The 25,039-nt window shown below is 37.3% G+C and overlaps 2 protein-coding genes across 6 annotated transcripts in view; both read left to right on the top strand.

Annotated features, from left to right (window-relative positions):
- The window catches only part of LOC101467834 (laminin subunit alpha-3), a 60,022-nt gene extending 51,215 nt beyond the window's left edge, over positions 1-8,807 (top strand). For 2 of the 3 annotated variants that reach the window (XM_004542717.6, XM_004542716.5), the window contains 11 exons: positions 64-194; positions 403-537; positions 676-796; positions 3,048-3,181; positions 3,315-3,492; positions 3,586-3,747; positions 3,836-4,001; positions 5,115-5,269; positions 5,530-5,623; positions 5,720-5,839; positions 7,559-8,807. In XM_004542717.6, coding sequence (XP_004542774.2) covers positions 64-194; positions 403-537; positions 676-796; positions 3,048-3,181; positions 3,315-3,492; positions 3,586-3,747; positions 3,836-4,001; positions 5,115-5,269; positions 5,530-5,623; positions 5,720-5,839; positions 7,559-7,701 — 1,539 coding nt within the window. In that variant the 3' untranslated portion in view covers positions 7,702-8,807. Of the gene's footprint in view, positions 1-63; positions 195-402; positions 538-675; positions 797-1,119; positions 1,392-3,047; positions 3,182-3,314; positions 3,493-3,585; positions 3,748-3,835; positions 4,002-5,114; positions 5,270-5,529; positions 5,624-5,719; positions 5,840-7,558 lie in introns of those variants that run through there. The other variant, XM_004542718.5, reaches the window with a different exon arrangement.
- A 1,209-nt stretch (positions 8,808-10,016) lies between these two features.
- Positions 10,017-24,139, top strand: LOC101469338 (tetratricopeptide repeat protein 39C). Of its 3 annotated transcripts, XM_014412253.3 has the most exons (14): positions 10,017-10,440; positions 13,095-13,143; positions 14,658-14,786; positions 14,938-15,052; positions 15,550-15,949; positions 16,425-16,593; positions 16,710-16,803; positions 16,893-17,000; positions 17,085-17,194; positions 17,284-17,407; positions 17,487-17,584; positions 17,752-17,856; positions 17,977-18,015; positions 23,409-24,139. In XM_014412253.3, exons 1-14 carry the CDS (start codon positions 10,298-10,300, stop codon positions 23,496-23,498), a joined length of 1,773 nt encoding a protein of 590 aa, XP_014267739.2. In that variant the 5' UTR covers positions 10,017-10,297; the 3' UTR covers positions 23,499-24,139. The 3 variants fall into 3 exon arrangements, with proteins under 3 accessions (XP_014267739.2, XP_014267740.1, XP_076733282.1); XM_014412254.3 differs by lacking the exons at positions 10,017-10,440; positions 13,095-13,143; positions 14,658-14,786; positions 14,938-15,052 and having other exon boundaries at positions 15,820-15,953; XM_076877167.1 differs by lacking the exons at positions 10,017-10,440; positions 13,095-13,143; positions 14,658-14,786; positions 14,938-15,052 and having other exon boundaries at positions 15,831-15,921.
- The last annotated feature ends 900 nt before the right edge of the window (positions 24,140-25,039 follow it).

The raw sequence follows: 25,039 nt of genomic DNA, 5'->3' as shown, positions 1-25,039 counted from the left end.
TTTTTTTCACAACAGGTAGAATTAGATCATATACAGAAATGGTTTCCTTGTCTATTTTTTCAGGCTAATGGGATTGACATTAAAATGGAAAACGGCTACGTGATTGTCTATTTCAACAACAAGATGTGGAAATCTACCAAACAGTACAATGACGGGCGTTGGCATTACGTGACTGTGACGAAAAGAAGCGGAGGGTATGGAGGAAGCAATGATTTTTCATTCATGATCAATTAATACAACTAGTTATACTTTTATAGTGAGTGCCGTTTTTGGAAATCGATAAGGACACTGTGGGCACAGCTGCTTATACCTTGTTGGCGAACACCAGACACATAAATGTAGTTTGAAAAAATATTCTTAATAAATGCTTCTAAAGCATACATGTACAAAACCTTTTTCCAGGATCCGGATGGTTATTGATGATGAGGATAAAGGGCAGGAGGAGAGCAGGGACCACTTCATACCTGACACAAGTGGCTCTCTCGTCCTGGGAAATGAGAATTTCAAAGGCTGCATTTCCAACCTCTACACAAGACGGTAAAATTCCCCACAAGTTTGAAATACTTTAAACATTTATGGAGTCAAACTGTGGTTATGTGCCATGTCATATATATTCATTTTCTTAAATGGGGTTTCTTTTATTTTATAATTCACGGTGATTCCCTGTGATTTCAGGCCAGCCAGTCTGTACAAGGCTGAGGACCTCAGCAGATTCAAGCCTGACGGAAAGGTTTTCGTGGATGTGTGTTCTCCCTTGTCTCCCGTTCAACTGATGCTGGACCGTAACTCTAAGAAGGTGAGAGATTGTTTTACATGTCCACACACACTCGAATTCATTTGAATAAGTTTGGTGTGTTAACGGCACTAAGTGCACAAGTGGAAAATCCATAGATTTGGATGAAATGATTTCCCTTTTTACAAACCAGATCAACATGTTTTTAAATCCATATAACAAAGCCATATAATGTGATAGCAAAAATGTGACTTTATTAACATGTGAAGCTTGATTTCTCTCCTTGGATGTAAGTTACACCAAGTTTAATATTCTTTTGAAAATTGCTTTAATTGTCTTCACCTTGTTGACAATGTTCACGTTATATTTTGCTGCCTCATTTCCAGAGATAAAGAAGAAGGAGTCCTAAGACCTGCTGATGCTGTCAAGAATCTAATACTGATTGAAAAACTGCCTTTGCAAACCACAGTGTTATGTAGCTTATGCACCAGCCCGTTCATCTCCAGTGTACTTCAATAAAAAAAAAAAAACTTGCATGAAATGAATGGCATGAATGTTTCAAGTAACCATAATAATTACAAAATGTATTGTATTTCAAAGTTGCTACTCTATTTAATTTAAGTATCTACAAATCTGTTAATAACAACCTTGAAATTGTTTCATGTCTCTTCTCTTTCTTCCATGTAACACTCTAATAATCATTCACAAGCATGTTCCCACTAACTCACTGATGCACAGTTATGACTCGTTATTGAAAATGATGAATATTGCACCCTCGCTTATATGATGAAGTGCTGCTCATAATGCTTTAGCAGCTGCTTTCACCTTTAACACTGATAATATCCAATAAAAACAACAGGGATTCATCAGCATTTTCTTGCAAATTCTCCTGTTTAGCTGTTAAAGTTTACGTATTTATTTATGGTATTTGACACAAGGCCAAATGATATATTTCAAATGCTGTTTAAAACACACACCAAACATGAACCCTGGCTGATGTGGACCACCTTAGCCCTGTAACATTTTGTGTGTCGATGTACACTGTATAAACTAAATGAGTACAGAAGCATATCCTGGGTTTAGATGAGAGTGCCTCGCCACGCCATATGTAGAGCTCACTCGTTAGGTACCATTAACATTCAAATCTTTCTTCAAAATCACGAAACTCACACTACTTCTTGTGATCACAGCTGCCCTCGTATGCTCACCCTCACTATAAAAATTAGCCTTTAGTCATTTTCTGAAAACCTTCAACCCACCACAATTATTTTATTGAATAATGAATTCTCATCTGCTGAATGGGTTTAAATTCAGGATAATAATCAATTGACACTACACCCTACACTTCATTTAAAATAAGCCAGAAAAAAGAGAAATATTAAAAGGTCTAAATGGTGAAGATGCTGTGTTCTGAAAAAAGGTCATGGTCCACTCGGTTTTCATATTCAATAATTATCCTACTGTTTTCAATATGTAAGCTGGCCCTCATCCATTTTTACATTTTTATCATATCACAACCTCCTCAGCCACAACAGTGTTGTTTTCTTGACTATATGCCAGACTGAAATCACTCAAAACACTGGCAACCTCCTACTTTTTTTCTTTTTTCTTTTTTACGCTGATGCTGAAAGTTTAATAAGCACAAATCACACACGTGTGTGTAAACAGAAAGATGGTGGGAGTTATGCTACTCCCAAGAGAATGTGGTTATTAAAACTCCAAATATATCCACCATACTCGCTGCTGTGCTTACAGTTATGACCCACCGTCTGGCATTAACAGCTACATGTATGAATCGAGTTTTCTGAACTGTTTCTCAATGTGTTGAGTTTACGTTCTGCATCACAACAGAAGCCAAACATGTATAAGGAATAATGGATAAAAGATTCTTGACCAAACCATTTTTAATCTGTGATTAAAAGCAGATAATGTTGGCAGATTAAACGTTTTAGAAGGACACACGTGTAATCTTGGAGATTTTTGAATATTTTCTGGCATTTTATTGATCAATAATTGGCTGTAATTAAAGAAAATCAGGAAATCAATTAATAAATAAAGTAATGGTCATCTTCATTCACTAAATTTCACACCTGTGGGTGGGGGAGGACTTTTTTTTCACTTTCTGAAGATGCAATAAAGAATATATGCAGTATTTTCATGTACAATATGACAGTTATTCTTTTTTTTTTTTAACCACATCTTGTACCATCGCTGACACAGTGGAAGCAAAAATCCTGAGACTTAACAAAGGAGTTTTGAGCTGTTAAAAGGAAAACTGTTGCTGAGGGTTTCTGTTGTGTTTGTGTTGTTTTAGGATGATGTGAAACCTGTGAGCAATGAGAGTGTGTCAGCATGTGCGTTACCAGCCATGGATCAACATGCTTATCGCCTTGGAGGGACTGTTAGCAGACTGAGCTACAGCCTTCCTCTACAGGTCCTGCAACCCAGGTAAGTAAACAGTCTGATACACAATCATGCATATGTATAAATCCTTACATGTAAGATTAATAAATGTGAAGTGTACTTGTTTGAGTTTACCAATTCAAAATCAGTATTTATTTCTTTTTTTGGTTCTCCACAGACCGCATTTCTCTCTTGAAGTCAGGACTCGATCGCATGAAGGCATGCTGTTCTTTGCTGCAACCAGAGGAGGGCAATCTCATCTTGCTTTATACATGTCGAAGGGCAGGATCAGGCTTTCTGTGGGCAAACAGAAGATCTTCAACCGAGAAAAGTACAATGATGGAAAGTGGCACACGGTCAGTTCATTGCATTTATATCAACAAAAACCCCTCTAATTGCTAAAAAAAAAAAAAAAAAAAAAAAAAAAGTGAAACACTTTATGTTTACAGGTAATGTTCAGTTTGGAAAAGAAGAAATTCCGGCTGGTTGTAGACGGAATAAGAGCTCAGGATGGGCAGCTGACTAATGCAGAGCTGTCATCCATGAAGCAGCAATTCCTGTCCCCTGTCTACTTGGGCAGTACCCCACATTCCCTTCACAAAGAGTTAAAGGTTTAAAACAATAACAATGCAAATTTCACACAACTAATTCAATTTAGTGTCTATTTATTTTATAAATTTGTTATGCTTTCACTTTCAGTCGAAGGGCCTTCCGAAGCACAGTGTGTCTGGCTGCGTACGCAATTTTAAGATGAATGGAGCGCAAATGTCAAATCCAACCGCGAATCATGGTTCTGGCCCCTGCTTTGAGGGACAGACACAAAGAGGCGCTTACTTCTCAGGGAATGGAGCACACGTCGTTGTCAGTGAGTAAAGCTTTCTTCACAACAATCTGACAGCTAATCTTTTAAAGTTCATTTGATTGAGGAACATCATCACAATTTTCTTTTTAATTTTGTAATATCAGATGACTAAATAATAACAATAACAAAATAAACCAGAAAAAGCAATTTCCTAGCAAAAATGCAGTATGAATGCTGAAAATGTGAAGATTGCGTCTGAATTGCTTAAATATATTTGAAGTATCAGAAGCTCAACTTGCTGAATGAGCTTAATTGCGTAAGATTACCAAAACATCATCTGGCTTATGTGTAAACTGAAAAATGTGCTAAAAAAAAACAACTAAAAAAAGTATAAAGTATAAACTTAAATTTAGAAAAAAAAAGAACCACAACTTGAAGCACAAGCTCATCAAAATGTCCCCTCCTAAAACTCTTTACAAGTACACACACACACACACACAGACAGACGGGAGTGAAACAGTGGGTGTGAGAGTGTGTGCCTTTCTGTTTCTATGCCAATCAAACAGTCTGAATCTGCTGAACTTGAATCCACCAATCAGGAGCAGCTTGAGTCTGTGTCTGTCTTACCACCAACACACAGAGGAAATTGCTGCTGAGATACCCAGAAACAAACAGGAGCAATATGAAAGTTGTAGATCTGACAAACATTTGACTCTTTGAGTATAAGAAGCAGGGCGTGCATTTTTTGTGTCTGTACCAGTAAAATTGACCGAGAAATGGCAGTTCAAAAAGTGCGTCCATTAGCTTTTTGAAACTCTCTGAAAATGTTGTAAAACTTAAATTGTTACTGTTTGAAAATGGTAAAAAAAAAAAAAAAAATTATATATATATATAAAAATGAGTAAAACCTGAAGAGTCTAAGCCTTAGACTCTTCAGGTTTTACTCATTTTTACCATTACCATTACCTTAGAGTCTAAGGTCATGGGATATGTTTAATTTTTGAATTTTTTCTATAGTTCAAAGTATGCTAAACTAATTTAGTTTCAAAATAGGGTGGGTTTGAAGGGGATCATTCATTTGAAATCACAGAAAAACCAAAAAACGTGCAGAAGGACAGCGTAAATGCTTAAACAGCATTCACACTAATAAATCGTTTTGTATTTTCTGCATTTCAGATGATTCCTTTGTTGTGGGCTCCAGCTTTGAGCTGCTGTTTAACATTCGTCCACGGAGTCTGACGGGACTCCTGCTTCATGTAGGTGTGTACAGCAAGACTCCAAATGGACTGCCGATGGGTCACTATCTCATTATCTATATGCTCGGAGGAGAGGTGAGACCACATATCTGTTTGTCATTTCCATATTCATTTTTTTTTTCAAGCTCAAAGGAACTTATTAGTAGAACAAGGTCTCTTGGTTCTGATATCTTCTGATCTTCTTTATCAAACTGATGTTTTTCTTCCTGTGTAATAAATATGAACCAAGTTTGCCATTTCTGTTCAGCACGCAGAAACAGACACTAAATTCATATTAGACCTAAATTTGCAAGTGTGATTCAAAGCACTGGGTTTGGACATGTTCCTGTTTGTAGGTGGTTGCACGAGTAAACAATGGAAATGGAGAATTCATGGTGTCAGTGAAGCCAAAAGCTTCTTTATGTGATGGAGTATTCCATAAAATTTCAGGTAAAACACCATTAAAATGACTCAAACTGTCTTTAACACCTTATAGACTTGACATGCATTGTACAAAATATATCAATTTATTATTTTTATGTTTAGTAATCAAGAGGAAGAATGTTGTGCAATTGTATGTGGACACACTGGACAACTACAAGATTGGACCACCATTTCCCAATATACCTTTGACCAAAGACCCACTGTATGTGGGTGGCATTCCTGGTAAGTGTAAATCATCTAATTTGAGTGACTGAGTTTTTGTTTTTTTTTGGTTTTGTTTGAGTCAAACTTGAGCACATATTTAATTAAACTATATTTTTGCACTCACAAGCAGCTTCATTAGGTACAATTTGTTAGTTCTGGGTTAGACCCTCTTTTGCCTTCAGAACTGCCTAAATTCTTTGTGGCACAAATTCAAAAATTTACTGAAAATATTCCTAAAAAACTTTGACCCATACTGCCATGACAGCATCGCACAGTAGCTGTAAATCTTTCAGTTGCACATCTGTGATGTGAATCTCCAGTTCTGCAACATCCCAAAGATGTTCTATTAGATTAGATCATTTATTATCTGGTTACTGAAGAAGTCTTTTCAGTACAGAACACTGTCATGTTCAAGAAACCAGTTTGAGATTATTTGGGCTTTCTGACATGTTATGCTATCCTGCTGGAAGCAGCATCAGAAGATGGGTACACTGTGGTCATAAAGAGATGAACATGGTCAGGGGACAATACTCAAGTAGGTTGTGGTGTTTAAATGATACTCAGTTGTTACTAGGGGGGCCAAAGTGTTCTCGAAAAATACCCCCCACACCATTACAACACCATTGCTATTGCCAGAGCCACTGATACAAGGCCGGACAGATCCATGTTTTTATATTGTTTATGCCAAATTCTGACCCTAACATCCAAATGCAGTAGCAGTAATCGAGACTCATCAGACAAAGCAACATTTTTCGAATCTTCTATTGTTCAGTTTTAGTGAGTCCATGTGAAGTGTAGCCTCGGTTTCCTGTTCTAAGCAGACTGTAAACCTTCTGTTTCAAGGTTCGACATGCAGTTGTAGCTTCTGCCTTTCAGTGGACAGCCAGTGCAGTTCTTATTGACCTCTGGATATTTTCTCCATTTTGTTTCTCTGTAAACTCTAGAGAGGACTGTGTGAGAAAATCCCAGTAGATCAGCAGTTTCTGAAAAACTCAGATTAGCCCATCTGGCACCAACAACAATGCCATGTTCAAAATCAGTTAAATCACCTTTCTTTGCCATTTTGATCCCAGGATAAATGCTATTTCCTCAGTTCTCAGTCGGAATGCCCCTCAATTTGGATTTTCCACTCAAAAAATTTGGAGCTGACCAACATACCATGAGTTATCCAACATAGCGGCACTGAATGTAAACAGTAGTAAAACTGTAAACTTTTAATTTGTTCTGCCACTGTTGTGTATTTTTAACTCACTAAATAAACCAGATGCAGGGCATAGATCAAGCTCTATCCATAAATGTGTTTTTAAAGCACATAAAAATAAGTATTTTGCTGTAGTATTTTGCTATTTTGCTGCTAGTGATATCTGAATGGCTCTAAAAGTCCTGTTTTTCCTGGCTTTTTCTGGAACTTCCGACATCCAATTTCTGAGATATCTGTAACATCGCAGGTGCTCTTGACCATGTCTACATGTCTAAATGCAATTGAGTTGCTGCCAGCTGATTGGCACATAGATGGAAGACGTATTTTTGATATGGTAGATATACAAAAAAAGTCATATTGGAGATACAAAACACACCAAGAGATTTGTCAAGACAAATCAAGAGATTTATTGTCTATCCCCTTAATAAAACTTACATCTTTCTATAAAAAACACTTTAGTTATAGTCTTAAGGTTAAAGGTTAAAATAAAATAGACTGAAACAATAAAATCACTCACCTGTCCCTTTCTGCCACAGCGATCTTAATGCAGCAGAGGCTTCCTGTCACATCCTCCTTTGTTGGATGCATCCAGGACATGGGGATCAACGGTGAACTGGTGTCCTTCGAAAGGCCGTCAAGCGTGTTTGGTCCAGTCAACCTCAAGGAGTGTCCAGGCTGAACATAAAGATCTCCTCAAACCATCAGTAAACAAACCCTGGGACCATGTCCACCACCAGCTATGTGCAATCTGTTACTATGACAGAGAATGTGTTAGCATGTAAGAGTGTGTGTGTAAGACGATTGTGTTTCAGCGTGAGTGTGTTGGGATGAATGTACGTGAAAAATAAATATATGAGCAGCGGCTTACAGGTTCATAATGTTTGCTGTTAAGTTAAACATGTCTATATTTATTTAGTGTAAAGTTGCGTATTGCCTCACCAATTACAAATGCATTTTTTGACGGCTGCAATAAACTCTACTTTGTTGGTCTAGTCAGTCTCTACTGACTATCAAATGCTACTGAATATGCTTGTAAGTGGTCAGTGCTGCGTTACAGTCAGCCCAGCACTTTCAGAAAACAAGTATTGCCTTTGGTGCTGCGAAAGAGATCAAGATTATTAACTGATGTACTTTTGGTTTGCTTGTTGGACTCAATAGCTTATACTAAGAAAAATGATGTTTACACCCATGATTCTCAATTCAGTGACATTTCAGGGGTTGCTAAGCTATTCTGTATTCATATCCACATGCCAGCATGCAGAATTCTGCATTTTAACTGGCTTAAGAGACATGGACTCTTTGCACATGTTTTCAAACCACATGTTTTTCGCCCCCAGTGTTGTATTACTGTTCTGATCTGATTTTCCAGTTTGCATTCCCTTTGCATGAGAATATGGATGTATATCTTACAGTAGTTACACCAGATAACAGCATGTACTAAATTTTGTTTCTATCAGTTAAATAACCAATATACCTAGATGCCATTAGAATAAGTTTGGTCAGTAGTGTTTGGGACCATTGCAAAAGTAATAACAGAAAAAGTATGTTTAGGTACTTATATTCACAAAAAAGGTGTTTACTTTTCTAAATTGTGCATTTATGCCAGACTTTAAATAACATTATATCTCAATATGATGTAAAATTCATATTAAATTGGACACACTGTACATGCATTCCTGTCTTGTGGCAACTGATTTGTAAGCCATTATGTAACCTGTCTGATTAATATTCTTTATGAATACCTGTCAGTGCCATAAATAAATAATGGACTTTTGATCAAGGAAACAGCTTGGGAACTGTTAACTTCCACTCATTATGGTTCATACTAAACAATTAATGTACACTGCTGTGCAAACGTCTTGAGCCTCCCCTCATTTCTTTATATTTAGTTTCCAAGCAGCCAGACTTTCTAGTAGTTTTTTTTAAATTAAGGGATGAACTGGTGTTGAGTCTACACATAATAGACAACTTAGAAAAGAATCAATCTTAAACTGTAAGTTTAAGCACTTTTGTATCAGCAGCCTGTTGCAAAACTCATTAGAATTATACAAACTCTGGTTTTGCCTTACTGTAGTGCCATGTATGTTTGTACATGTTTCAAAGTCCTATTTCCCTTTTTTGTAGCAAAATGTAAACACCAGAAGGTCCCGTCAAGACCTTTGCACAGTGCGGTGAGTATTTCTTTTGTAACTATAGCTCATTTTAATATTAGTAAATTATATAGCATTTAGGAAACTTTGATTGTGTTAAAATATGAAACACAATAAAATGTGGCCTTTATAAAATTCAGATAGTGTTAGAGTAAGAGCTCACACTGAGGTCTTGTCCTCAGTATTGCTTTAGAGGAAATGAGACTTTTTGGGGGGAAGATGTGGTAAAAGTAAGGAAGTTTTCCTGAAAGTATACTTTTAGAAAAGCATTAGGATAGCATAAGATTTGAAAATGTAAAAAAAACCAACCTGTTAGGGATATATCTGTTAAACGTGTTAAATAAAATACAAAGTTGAGAAAATATCCATTATTGCCATTGGTAACCACTGGTAATTAGTCAAAAACGTCAAAAACTGTATGGACTCCTCACCTCTGCGTTTTAGCTAAAGACCACGCCCACTCCTATGCTGCCTTCAGGGTCGTTCTTTTCCCTCAGAAATGACAAATAAATTGCGCAAAGTTACAGTTAGCGCACCATTGCCTGAGAACATAACGGAAAGGAAACTCTAAAATTATAGTGTGGCTGCAAATTAAAAATAAATACATAAACAATACATGCGATCTTCCTGATGGGCAAAAATGGAAAGGTCGTAGCATAAGAAACGCAGGAACAGATGTGTTGACAAATAATTTAACACAAACAAAACCTTTTCTGTTTGTGGCTTGTTTCACCGTTTTCACCTCTGTTTGCATTAATGTATTCAATAAGAGGAATAATCTGTTCTTTTTCTTCATCTAGTTCTGTTCTTCTGCTAGAAATCTTTTTTACGATAGCACATGAAGGCAGCACGTTTCCTGGCTCACATGCAAACCAGCGGTCAGGAGACAGAATACAGAGTACGGCCGCCCAGCTGGCGGGACACTGGTTAGCTTCACTCTGTGTTGTAACCGGCTAGTTATGTGAAATAGCGGATTGTTATACGAACGTAAATATGCCAGCATTTGCTCCAAACTGCGCCACCGGTTGAGACTTCTCTGAGTGTAAGTAAACTAACCAGCTATACCGCCCTACCTGCCTGTCTCCGGTCGCGTTCAGTTCCTCACCTCCGATATCGGGTGTCTTAATGGCGGACGGAAAGGAACCAGCCCCGGCGAGCGTGGAGGAGGAGACAGACAGTATAAACGACGCAGAGCTGGCGCTGAAGGGAATCAACATGCTGCTCAACAATGGATTCAAAGAGAGCGACGAGCTCTTCAGAACATACAGGTCTGTGTGTGACTTCTCTTCCTGTATGTAAAAACAAAACAGAGGCGTATGCTTGTGTTAAATGTTATGGCAGGTGTAGCTAATGTTCCCAAACTTGTGATTAACCAATACAATTACAACTGAAGGCATCAAAGCGTGTGGTCTAAGCTTTGAAAAAACAAAAACAGGAAGAAAAAAAAGCCCACCACCCGTGTCACGCTTGTCTGGTGGAGAACCATTTGATCTGATCACAAGCAGAATTAGTGTTGTTTAAATACCCTGAGCAAATATCCACAACCACAATATGTGACATGTGTGCACATCATTAGATTTGGTGACTGTCTTCATAAATGTCTAAAAAAACAACGAAGTGCTTGCTTAACAGGTTGCCATTCCTGTTATACCGCTGTCTGGCTTTGAGGTACTTTGTACCCTTCTTGTGAAATATGTCAACATGGCCCAGCTAGTTCCTCACATCTACAGTTGAGTGACATATTAGAGGAAAACAATAACAACAATGTGTCCAGATAAGGTAACCAGGTTTCTGAGATGGTCTCTCGTTTGCTGATCCAGAAAGCATACATGAAGAGGCATACAAGCATACATGAAGACTGTCATTAGGTGAGAGTGCAATATTAAAAGATCCATAGCATCACCTGTAGAAGTCTAGGTTTATATATTTTTACACATACCAATTATTGGATGGCTGCATATGTCTTGCCTTGCTCTGGAAAGCAATGTCTTTGATGTCATTTAGGATCGAAATGCAAGCATTAAACTGGTAAACTATTCTCTTAGTCCAGTAGCACCCATCTCAGCCAAATAATCAGTAGGCATGCGAGAAAACTGCTGCATAACCTTTCTTTTTGCATTTTGCATTCATTAAAAGAGGTCACAAGTTATAAATGTTGGGAATCCCTGCTCCTGAACCGCACACGTCCTTACACATGCTTCAGCCTTTGCTTTCAACTTGAATGCTTATGTCATGAAAGGGCAGCTCCTATGGTTCCTGACCCCTGGGGAAAGCGTAAATGTCACCTCGTCCGCTAATTGCATTAAGCTCTAGGTGTCATCCTGTTTTGACTGGATCAGCAAAACGATGGAGGGAAGTGAAAAACACAAACACAGCTGTCTGAGAATGAGCTTTTACTGGCAGTATGTACGAGTTTCTGTTAAAGCTCCCCTGGTACTATTACGTTTGTATAGTATGTTGCACTTATGTGTGGAGGTGGTTCCATTATAAATTAAATCCCCATCACAGTTACACAGGGATACCTGTACCAAGTCAATTTTCCACAATTATTTGAAACATTTTGCCGTAATTTGACTGACACGTGGTGCCTCTTGTCTTCAAAGTGAAATATAAGGCTGCTGAAATTCAGTTATTGCACCAAAATGACCACACAGCTACACAGCTACAGATGGAAATCAAAAGGACCTTTGATTTCTGTAAATGATGCAAGTTTTCAGCTACACAGATGCAAGTCTGTGTAGCTCTAAAAGATTATTATTAGTAGCTATAAATGTGTCAATTGTGACAGGGTATATGTTTTGATTATAGGGTAGAAATTTCTGAATCTCTTAATTCATCAAAGAGAAAGTTAGTTGATAAGTTTTGCATTAGCTGGCTTGTGACAGTTGTAAAGCTGTGTTAATAGTGTGTAACAGTGTATTATGAGCACCTTTGATGCCCTAAGATAATTTCAGATGAAGGGCATCTTAAAGTGTGTTAGTTATGAGGGTGAGGCCAAAAATTGCCAATTGGGGGTAGAGGGTAATAGTCAAAGAAAAGAAAGTCTAATCTGAGTTTCTGCATATTTAAAGGCAACAGCATGCAGTCTGCCTTTTGTGGAAAAAATGGGTCATTCATGGATTGTTTTTCTGAAGAGCTTAAGTGAATGGTAGTGAGTGGTAGTGCAACAGGATACACCATTGCAACAAGTCAGTTTGTGAAATCTCTTCCCTCCTAGCTACTCCACAATCAGCTATAAGTGGTATATATAAGCGGAAGCATTTAGGAACCAAAGCATTGCAGATGATGTGAAGTTACAGAGTGGGGTCGCTGAGTGCTCATAATGCATTAAAGTGGCCAACACTGCTGACTCAATAACTGCACAGCTCCAAACCAGCACACAAAAACTGTGTGCTGGGAGCTTCATGGTTTGGGCTTCCATGGCTGACAGCTCCTGTAGGTATAATATTTGTAGTTGACCCAGTATTATTGTCCATACAGTGTATATGTTTACAGAAATAAAGATTAATATAGTGACGCTGGTCCTATCTAGTAAACTCAATTTGGTTCCTTGATGTAAAACAAAACAAAAAAAACCTCTATTAAATATCTTTAATCTCAGAATTTGTCAGCTGTTTTTTTTATCAAATGTGACTTTTTTTTATTTAGCACTTTAATGTTGGAAAATATCTTGGTTTTATATTTCATGAATTAATTTTTCATTGTTTTACTTCTGAATATTCTCCTCCTTCCCATTAGTATTTTTCTAACCTACAGTAGTCCTAATACATTGGCATTATTGATGCATGAAACAGGCCACATACTTTTCATTGTTTCTCCAGTGAACTTTACACTGTCAGAGAAAATCACATTATGTGAAAAGACTAACTTCTCTTATATGTTTGGGGTTGTTTTCTTCTTCTTTTTTTTTACTTTCTTTCAGGAACCACAGTCCTTTGATGAGTTTCGGTGCAAGTTTTGTGAGTTTTCTGGTGAGTGGAAAAGCAACTCGCTGCTATTTTGGTTTGTGGCCAAACTTCTCGAAGATTTTTGTAAATGTTGCTTTGGGAGCTTTTGGTTTCTTTGTGAGGCTTATGGAAGTTCCCTTGTGTTCCCTTTAAGTCCTTTTAAGCCAGCTGTTATGTTTTGCGAAGAAATTTCTAAATTATGTTTGATCAGCATTTTTCCCCCCCAGCTACAAACGTAGCTGAGTTTGACAGTTTGTTCTAAACTTTGCAAGTTTCTGCTGTCATGATTGGATGGTATCATACACATGCTGGGTCAGCAGTGGGAGGGATGTCACAAAGTACAAATACTTAATTTCTGTACTGTTACTGTACTGTTTTACTGCCTGTATTTAAACACAAGTATCTTTGTTTGATTGTTTTTAGTCACATTTTCAAAACAGGCTCGTTATTTTATTTTTATTTTTAATGCGTTTGGGAGTTATTCTTTCACATCACTGCTCAGTGTGTATGACATAAATGTCATAGAGATGAAAGATGCAAACAGCATATAATGTATGCATCATTTATTGCATTATACTCTTTTTTTTTTTTTTTGTTTAATGTTACCCATCGAGAATGTAGGGAACAGCTACAAATGGAGTTATTTAATTTAATGTGCTTTTTCTCTGCATGATGATTGCATGTGTTGAAGCACCTATTCCCATCTATTAATATTATTATAATATTTTTTAACATGACATGAGGCTTATTTATCTTTGCAAAAAGGAGCTGATAGAAGAGCTACTATATACTTTAATATTTTCCACTTCCTGGTCAGCTGGTAACATCTGAAGTACAGTGGTATTTTTTAACAAGTCATTAATGACTCCAGAGGACTTCTGTGAGATTGACCCTTAAAGGGCAAAGATAGAATAAGGTTACACTTGCAGAGCACATCACCATGATGTCTACTCATCTTTTACTGGGAGAAATCAGAGAGCAAAAGCCCTTACGAGTTGCCAGGCACCTCAGCATGTGAAAAATGAAATTCCCAACAAAAGCTTTGACAGTGGAAAAGGACAGCAGTGTTACTGCAGTCCAAGTAACACAGAGATCTTTGTTTCAGTCGAAGCAAAAAAAGTTGGCAGCTGGGTTGTAGTGCTAGAATAATTACAGAGTTTCTGGTGTATAATTGTACTTCATTAGTAGCCTGACCAATTAAAAATAATCATTCAGAAGTAACTTTATAAATTAAATGTTTTTTAGTATGTGGCAAAATCCCAGAATTTGGCATTCAATTATTCAATTATCTCTTCATGTTTTTTTGTTTTTTTTAAAAAGGGATTTAGGTTAGCAATAGTGCATATCCTTTATCTTCTACCTGTTTTGTTCATTCATTCATTGTATGTGTAATTTGTACAAAATCTGTCAATTTGGAACAATTAGATTTCGTTTTCTTGTTTCTTTTTCTGACTCCACTGTCGAGTGTTCCGTGTAAGCGATTTTTCTTGAACCACATGTAAGTAATTGATTGCTTTTATCCGGTTTCCCTTTTGCAGAACGCCATGATGACTTTTGAAGAGGAAAAAATGCAAATGGCTTTTGAAGACCTCAAGGCTACAGAGAGACTGTGTGAGAGTGAAAACATGGGTGTCATTGAGACCATTAAAAGCAAGATCAAGCGTAATGTGAGTAAATACTTGATTAAACTGCCTGTATTGTACATCATTATATAGACAAGCATTTCATGTTGGGCCTGTAACGCCCACGTGTGCTTGTTAGCTCTCCTGCATACCTGTCTGTCATCAGCCTGTAAATGTGGGGTGTTTGTGTGGGCAGATGGACTCTCAGAGGTCAGGGGTGGCTGCAGTGGACCGACTCCAGAGGCAGATCATCATTGCAGACTGCCAGGTTTACCTGGCGGTTTTATCTTTTATCAAACAAGAGCTGTCATGTAAGGGAACCTTTGGTATTTGTTGGTTGACAGTGATGCACTCCACACGTATCACGTAGGTAGGTGACAAATTAAAGGAAAAAAACAAAACCTGTCTTTTATGCCTTGGGAAGCTTTTTTGCTGGTATGGGTTCACTTGTCTCTTTAGAGGGAAGTGTCACTTGAAATCAGTACAAAGCTGTTATGGAATGTTTTTATTGTGATGGAGGTGGTCTCTCCCAGGTAGCCCCTGTTGCAGGGATACAAGGAGTCGCTAGATCTCAATAGCTATGAGAGATTTTGGGTTAGCACTCTTTAGCGCCATCATTGAAACACCACATGACAGAAGAATCTTTTAGAAGAGTGGTTTTAGGGTGCTCTAGCCTTCCTGACATTGGCCTCTGATGGCTATGATAGCTTTTCCTTTAATTTGTCATCCACCTTTTATTTGATGTGTTAAATACAAAGAGGTTATAATAAAGGACTTTTCTCTAATCTGAGCTTCAATCCTCTGACAGCATATATCAAAGGAGGCTGGATCCTCCGTAAAGCTTGGAAGATGTACAACAAATGTTACAACGACATCACACGTCTACAAGAAGGCAGCAGGAGGAGGGGCTCTGAACAGCAAGCGACGCTGTCTTCATCGTCCGGCTCTGCTCTGTCCCACCAGAGTCGCTCTCCCTCACCCGGGTCAAGTCCATCACAGAGGCTAGATGGCATCAGTCCCGAGGCTCTGGATCGGCTGAAAGGTTCAGTCAGTTTTGGTTATGGTCTTTTCCACCTCTGTATATCGATGGTGCCACCGCACCTACTGAAGATCGTCAATCTGCTGGGCTTTCCCGGAGACCGCCATCAGGGCCTGTCAGCACTCACTTACGCCAGTGAAAGTAAGGACATGAAGGCCCCCTTAGCTACGTGAGTGAGTATGTTTGCGTATCTGTATCCTGTTTTGCAACTTAAACAGTTGTGTGCAGTGTAATAAAATAATGAAAGCATAATTTGTAGAGGAAAGAAGGAAACAAAAAAGAGATCCCAGTGTGAACAGCTGTAATAATTGACTGACTCAGGTCCCTGTAGCACAATTTTCCAAATCCTGCTTCATACTGAATCGTTTGAAATTGGTTTTTAGTCCTTGGGTGCCTTGGGAACCATGTTTGTAATCAAGCCTTTAATTAAAATCAAGTGTGTGGGAATTTGGTCATGTCTGCCAAGTTAACAAATCTGTAATATAACCACATTATGCAATATTACTGTAAAATGCTGTGAATCGTATTTCCTCAGTTTTGTAAAAAGCGCAACACATTGTGCTGTTTTTTGTGTGTGTGTCATTATCATAAATTAGAAATTTGCTATATTCCCTCTCATTACAGTCTCTGTGCTTTTCTTGCAGCTTGGCTCTGTTGTGGTACCACACAGTAGTGCAGCCCTTCTTTGCTCTGGATGGCACAGACACACAGTCAGGCCTAATGGAAGCCAAATACATTCTTAAACAAAGAGAGGCTATTTATCCCAACTCCTCCCTCTTTATGTTTTTCAAAGGCAGAGTTCAACGCCTTGAGGTAAAGACATGTGAATACTAAACCTTGTTATCTTTTGCCATGTGAAGTAGTCTTCTAACTTGGAGAAGCTCAGTATTGTCTCACTGTAACTCATACTACAAAGTTTCCTTCTGTAGTGCGAGATCAGTAGTGCCTTGACGTCCTTCAGTAGTGCCTTGGATCTGGCCTCTGACCAAAGGGAAATTCAGCACGTTTGTTTATATGAAATAGGTACTGCCTGGCTCTCATATTTCTCTCATATTTCAAATATGCCTCACTCGGTATTAGTATGCAACATCATTTCTGATCGATTTTTTTAGGCTGGTGCAGCATGATCGAACTGAACTACAGAGAAGCCTACAGAGCGTTTGACAGATTGGCGACTGAATCTCGCTGGTCCCAGTGCTATTATGCCTATTTAACTGGAGGTAATTACAGCACCGTAATGCTTTCAGGGTATTTTGTAAGCTCGGTAGTGGATGCTAATCCATATTGTATGTTGTGTGGTGCAGTGTGCCAAGGAGCCACTGGTGATCTGGAAGGAGCCGTTGCTGTTTTCAAGGACGTTCAAAAACTTTTCAAACGCAAGAATAATCAGATAGAAATGTTTTCCATGAAAAGGGTGAGTGTGTAACTAGTTTGTTTCCTGTAGGAATATTATGGTGCTAAGAATGCCACTGATGTGAAGATGCACTTTTGTTTTTCAATCAGTCTGAGAAGCTAAAGAGCTCCAGTATATCCAAAGAACTCTGCATCCTATCAGTGATTGAGATTCTGTATTTGTGGAAAGCTCTGCCCAATTGCTCCAATGCCAAGCTGCAGACGATGGCCCAAGGTACTGCATTCCAAACTAATATCTCGCTTGCATTATGTGCACTAATGCAAAGTGTTTGTAATTTTGATTCCTCCCTTAGTGTTACAGGGGATTGACGACGCCTCGTGTGCAGGCCTGAAAAACCTCCTTCTTGGTGCCATAAGCAAATGTCTACATAATACCAAAGATGCCATTCAGGTATTCTTGTGTTAAATTAATTATGCAATTTGCATTTTTGGAAAATTGATGCACAGCATGAAGCACGGCCCTCGCCGGCTGCCTTAAAGGATTGTCCATGCACTTACACAACACAATAATCATTGTTTGTTTTGGTATCATGACCTTTTTTTTTTTTTTTGAAACAGTATTTCCAGCTGGCTGCAAGGGATGAGGGGGGGCGTCTGAGCAACTCTTATGTGCAGCCCTACTCTTGCTATGAACTGGCCTGTGTGCTGCTGAATTCCCCAGAGGCAAGTTTTGTGTGTGTGTGTGTGTGTGTGTGTGTGTGTGAGAGAGATAGTTAAACTGTCTCTCTTGGCCAAGGTCCTGGAGGAGTTACACTATCTAAATATTTAATTTTTTTTTTCTAGTCTGCGGGGAAGGGCCGAATGCTAATGCTTCAGGCCAAGGTACAGTAATACTCTTTATTTATTCTCTGCCCTGAAAGGAGGTAATATGTCCTGTTTTTCCTGTCTATTTGTTAGCAGTCTAGCTTCCACTGTTTTTAAGATATCATTGTGGCGGGGTGTGGCCTGCAGAGCCGTGCAGGCCACACATCCGCAATCATGCACCGCAGACTTAAATGTTGTACTGGGTCCTGTGGTTGGAGAGGTGGTGTTGATGTGAGTACAGCTGGCAGCGGGATAGCTGCGGCCGTTGTGTGTAAATGGTGTGCCTCAATAAAAGATGTTGAATAGCAGTAAAATGCCATCGGGTCTGCTGTGGTCGTTTACGATCATTTTTAAGTTTTGTGTGATGGCAGTTACCAACAGCTCGAGCGGATTTAATTTAGGTGAAAATCTGGTTAAGATCAAGGTCGCACCATATGTGAAAATCAGTACAAAGTTTATATTAGCCATAACTTTTTATTGATCGTCTTCAAACTTCACAACAACATACTGGGCATTGGAGGACATGAGCACCCATGTAGGCTAAGCATTTCACCTTGACCGTCATTATTAGCGCCCAAGGTGAAAAAGCTGGTCTTGCAAAACATTTTAAGAAACCATATCGAGTATAATATGTTATATGGAAGGTCATGAAGAGAGCTTGTGATGTCACAGTGATGCCGTAACAGGCTGACATCCTCATATTGTAATGAAAACAGGCTGATGTCAGCATGTCTTATTAATTTTAGCGTAGTCCGTGGTCTTTGGGGCGAGTCGCACTATGAGTGATCTTGTTACTACTGGAAGTAGTTGGTAACAAGTCCTGTCTTATTTGATTAATTAAAAGCAATTAGTGTTTAGATTTTGTCTTATTTTTGCTGCGGGTCAAAGCTTTCTTTATAAAACTGATCAGGATCTTTTCATTCTGACTCATCGTTCTAAATCAGATTAAGACACCCACTGTCTGATCAGGTGACAGGATGTCTATTGGAGTGCCAGTGCTGCTTGAACTTAGTGAGCTGAGTATACTGGCTTTGCATTGACCTAAAGTTTGCCAACACTGTAGCCAAGCCTCTGTATAAGGAATGGATTTAAAATGAAAATGACGGAATTTGAATGAAAACAACAGAAATTGGGAACAAACAATGGAATTTGAATGAAAACAATGGAATTTGAATGAAAAGAACAGAATTTGATCAAAAACAAAAGAATTTTCATGAAAACAACAGAATTTGCATGAAAACAACAGAATTTGAACAAAAACAACGGGATTTGAATCAAAACAATGGAATTAGAATGAAAAGAACGGAATTAGAATGAAAAGAACGGAATTTGAATGAAAACAACAGAATCTGAGAATGAACAGAACAGAATTTGAATCAAAACAATGAATGAATGAACCATGAATTCTAAAACAAACAATAGAATTTGAATAAAAAGAGTAGAAGTAGAATGAAAACAACAGAATTTCAATGAAAAGAATGGAATTAGAATGAAATGAATAGAATTTGAATCAAAACAATGGAATTTGAGAACAAACAATGGAATTTGAATGAAAACGACAGAATTGGAATGAAAACAACAGCATTTGAATGAAAACAACGGAATTTGAATGAAAACAATGGAATTTGAATGAAAACAATGGAATTTGAATGAAAACAATGGAATTTGAATGAAAACAATGGAATTTGAATGAAAACAATGGAATTTGAATGAAAACAATGGAATTTGAATGAAAACAATGGAATTAGAATGAAAACAACGGAATTAAAATGAAAACGACGGAATTTGAATGAAAACAACAGAATTTGGGAACAAACAATGGAATTTGAATGAAAACAACGGAATTTGATCAAAAACAAAAGAATTTGCATGAAAACAACAGAATTTGAACAAAAACAATGGAATTTGAATGAAAACAACGGAATTAGAATGTATAGAACAGAGTTTGAATGAAAGCAACAGAATTCTAAAACAAACAATAGAATTTGAATAGAAGAGTAGAATTAGAATGAAAACAACTGCATTTGAATTAAAACAACGGAATTTCAATGAAAAGAACGGAATTAGAATGAAATGAATAGAATTTGAATCAAAACAACAGAATTAGAATGAACAGAACAGAATTTGAATCAAAACAATAGAATTAGAATGAACAGAACAGAATTAGAATGAACAGAACAGAATTTGAATCAAAACAATAGAATTAGAATGAGAAGAACGGAATTTGAATGAAAAAAACAGAATTTGAATGAAAACAATGGAAGTTTAAAACAAACAACAGAATTAGAATGAACAGAAAAGGATTTGAATCAAAACAATGGAAATAGAATGAAAAGAACAGAATTTGAATGAAAACGACGGAATTTGAATGAAAACGACGGAATTGGAATGAAAACAACGGAATTTGAACGAAAACAATGGAATTTGAACTAGAGCAGGGCGATATGGCCAAAAATATTTATCATGATATATATTTGAAAATTTGCGATAACGATATAACTGACGATATAATTGATGCGAGACAAAATACAACTCCACAACATTACTAGCGCAAAAAGACAACCTTCCATTTATTTTCACTTAAACAAGAAGCTGGTTTTTATGTACATTAAAGCTTTATAAAAATGTAACAGTGCAAATGCAAATTCCTTGCTGAAAGTTTAACCAAAAGGCATTTCCAGTAGAAATGGGATGACATATCCTGAGCATAACGATGTATAATATCCACTGAAGTTAAAAAGAGGTGCTTTGCAACATTAAACTGCAGTGAGCAGTACGTATTTTTCGGACCACAAGGTGCACGGGATTATAAGGCACATTAAGCGAAACAAAGCAGTCAGATAAATCAAACTTTATTAAACTCATTCTTCTTGCTTCCTCCACTTCTGTACCATTGATTTATTAATGAATGAATTCTGCTCTATTCCCATGTTGTTGCAGTATATTAATGACTAACCTTGTATTGTGGATGGATTATCTCAGTTGTTCTCCTGACTGAAGTTTGGTCCGTTTACAGCATCCCGCCATGTGATTGAATTAGTCTCTAACTATCAGGAACTTTAACGTTAACTTTTATAAGTGGAAAAGTGTTAGTGTTTGTCCTCCAGCTTCACTGTTTATGTTATGCTAACATAGCTGTGTCGCTAGCGATCAGGTAGCACATCATTATATACCAGCTAGCCCAACTTCAGTAACCCTACAAACGTCATTGCTGTTTAGTTTCCTGTCTTCATTTATGTTGGACGTGATAGCAGAGCTGTACGTTTGAATTTTTCCAGAAATCTCTGTCAGAACATGCTATATCATGCTTAGGTAACTAGCGAAACTAGCGAGCTAACTTCCGCTAGCTTCCTGCTAACTTCTAACTCCGTTAAATGTAACAAATTTTGTTTTCATGGATGCCTGGAAGTTAAACTTCATAGTTTCACCTGGTTAAGCAGCAATGCTGATCGTTTTATTAAAGATGAAAGAATTGAGACAGTTTTTAACTCTCAGTGATGCTGCAGTGTTCGTTTGATCTGAAGAATAGGGAGTTTAGGACCCAGATTACTCCCAGATTTAAGAGCATCTTAGTCCGGCAAATACGACAATAACGACAGCCGCTTGCATGTTCTGCAAAAAAATGTGCTTTGTCGTGTATCTGACGGACAAACACCAAACCAGTTCCACATCACTGAAGTTGCACCATTTTTACAAACCAATTCTGGTTCATCTGTTTCACTCAACAATCGGCCATGTGCGTATGAAAACAAAGGCACTGCGCATGCGCGTTTTACTCATATTCTATCGCGATATTTCATTTTCCTATCGTTGCCAAACATTATACCGGCATTACCGTGAACGGTATAATATGGCCCAGCCCTAATTTGAACGAAAACAATGGAATTGGAATGAAAACAACGGAATTGGAATGAAAACAACGGAATTGGAATGAAAACAACGGAATTGGAATGAAAACAACGGAATTTGAAATCAAACAACCGAATTTGAATGAAAACAATGGAATTAGAATGTACAGAACAGTTTGAATGAAAGCAACATAATTCTAAAACAAACAATAGCATTTGAATAAAAAAGTAGAATTAGAATGAAAACAACAGCATTTGAATGAAAAAAACGGAATTTCAATGAAAAGAATGGAATTAGAATGAAATGAATAGAATTTGAATGAAAACAACGGAATTAGAATGAACAGACCAGAATTTGAATCAAAACAATGGAATTAGAATGAAAAGAATAGAATTTGAATGAAAACAACGGAATTTGAATGAAAACAATGGAAGTTTAAAACAAACAACAGAATTAGAATGAACAGAACAGAATTTGAATCAAAACAACGGAAATAGAATGAAAACAACGGAAATAGAATGAAAACAACGGAAATAGAATGAAAACAACGGAAATAGAATGAAAACAACGGAAATAGAATGAAAACAATGGAAGTTTAAAAGAAAACAACAGAATTAGAACGAAAACAACGGAATTAAAATGAAAACGACGGAATTTGAATGAAAACAATGGAAGTTTAAAACAAACAACAGAATTAGAATGAACAGAACAGAATTTGAATCAAAACAATGGAAATAGAATGAAAACAACGGAAATAGAATGAAAACGACGGAATTTGAATGAAAACAATGGAAGTTTAAAAGAAAACAACAGAATTAGAATGAAAACAACGGAATTAAAATGAAAACGACGGAATTTGAATGAAAACAATGGAAGTTTAAAAGAAAACAACAGAATTAGAATGAAAACAACGGAATTAAAATGAAAACGACGGAATTTGAATGAAAACAATGGAAGTTTAAAAGAAAACAACAGAATTAGAATGAAAACAACGGAATTAGAATGTATAGAACAGAGTTTGAATGAAAGCAACAGAATTCTAAAACAAACAATAGAATTTGAATAAAAAGAGTAGAATTTGAATGAAAACAACAGAATTTGAATGAAAACAACGGAATTAGAATGAAATGAATAGAATTTGAATCAAAACAATGGAATTTGAATCAAAACGACGGAATTTGAATGAAAACAGCATTTGAATGAAAACAACGGAATTAGAATGAAAAGAAAAGAATTTGAATGAAAACAATGGAAGTTTAAAACAAACAACAGAATTAGAATGAAAACAACGGAATTAAATGGTCTGAATGCCTGATGCAGTCTCGCCCTGCAGAGCAGTGTTGTAAGTATCTTGCTTGCATTAGATCTCACTCTATTAGCCGTAACAGCCATCTCTGCATGTCTGGGCAGACACACGGTGTCTAAGAGGAGCACTGGGCACTGGGCTCTCTGTTTTTCTTACCTGATTGGTCAGCATGTTCATTGATCTGTCTGTGTTGACTGCAGAGGTTGTTAGAGGGCAGAGCACGAACAAAATAAAATTCATTTTGTTTTCCGTGCAGGAGGACTACGCTGGCTATGACTTTGAGAACCGACTCCACGTTCGTATTCATTCAGCTTTCGCCTCTATGGCGGCCTCCGCCCAGCCTTGAACTTTAATCTGAAATGTCTTTGAAAAAGCCACAATAATGAGTATGGATATTTTCACTTTAAAATAATTTCTTTATACTTATAAGATTCTGAGCCAGTGCATCATTTAGAACACAAACATGAATATTTCACAAGAAAACAGGTACAAGAGGTGTTATCGATCTGTTACTGTACGGCACAATACACTGTTTGTTTTTGTCTTCAGGGTTTGTTTTAAAACTAGATACCTGTTGAATTGAATGAAAACCCGTAGATTTGTTTTGTAAGATCTTAGGCATTATTGCTTACATGGAGGAAATGTTCTTCAGATTGTGTAAAGGCACATATCAAGTATTAAGCATCAAAGCAATTACAAGAAATGACTCTGAAAATGTCTTTAAGAAGCCAATATTTCCACTTCAGTGTTGGTTGTTGACTTTGACATTTGTAAAGCTAATCTATAGGCAGTTTATTAATCTTTTGTTTTTGTTTTTTTAAAAGCACAGCCCCTTTTTAAGCAGTCGTTTTTATCAGTGTAAATATGTCTCACATAAAGGTTTTAATAAATGTGCCACTTTGAGCGGCTTAAATGCACAACGCTCCTTTCTGCTGCAAAGTTTTTCCTGTATATTTGTTATAATAAAAACAACATTGTAAAACTGAATATCTGTTTTCGTCGACTGTTTAAGTGTCATAGCTTAAAGGTGACAAATACATTTCTTCACCAACAGAATTTGTACTTCTTTAGTGATCAAAGTAATCACGAGGGGCATTAAGCCTTTCCTGTAGTGGCTTATGAGGCACAGACAATGATGAGGAATCTTTTATCATTCCTCCTCAAACTGCTTCAGATGCCTTCAGATCATGGAAAGTGGACATTTTTTTTTTTCCTTACCATTTTCTTGTTTTGTGTTAACTTTTTTTTATCCTGTATTACAGAACTTCCGAGCTTCATCTATGAACTACTGCTATTATATTGTTATTACATCCATCTTCTTCTGGTTATTAAATTCAAGGTAACAGGGGAGCTTGGGCCTATCCCAGCTGTCACAGGCGCACAGGCCACCAGCCTGTAACAGGGCTAATACTTATTACCTGTTTTAATTCATTGTTCCTTGATGACAGGGTGTCTTGTACCCAAGGTAGCAAAGCAATGCTAAACCATGATTCCCCCTTTATACTAGGTTTCATGGTCCTGATTTTGGTGATGGTGTGTCTTCTGCCCCTCTAAACATATTTAGATGGGCATCTTTTTGCTAAAAAGATCAACGTTTGTTTCAGCTGTCAAATGGAAACATGCCAAACAAAATTTAGAGTAATGAAAGAGCAACTCAGAGTTCAGTATCTTGCTTAAGGACACTTTGGTACATAGACTGGAGCAGCCAGGAATCAAAGTACCAGCCTTCCAGTTCTCAGATGACCTGCTGTGCTACAGCCACCACAGAAGATAACTTCTGGGTAATCAGATTGCTTGATTCAGTCATAGCAAATGTAACATTCATGACCATAACCATGTACACAGGAATTTTTTTTTTTTTTTTTTTTTTTTTTTTTTAACTGCAAA

The sequence above is a fragment of the Maylandia zebra genome, linkage group LG18 (assembly GCF_041146795.1).
Source record: "Maylandia zebra isolate NMK-2024a linkage group LG18, Mzebra_GT3a, whole genome shotgun sequence".
In the NCBI taxonomy this organism is placed as follows: domain Eukaryota; kingdom Metazoa; phylum Chordata; class Actinopteri; order Cichliformes; family Cichlidae; genus Maylandia; species Maylandia zebra.
This window is presented reverse-complemented; position numbering and strand designations above follow the sequence as displayed.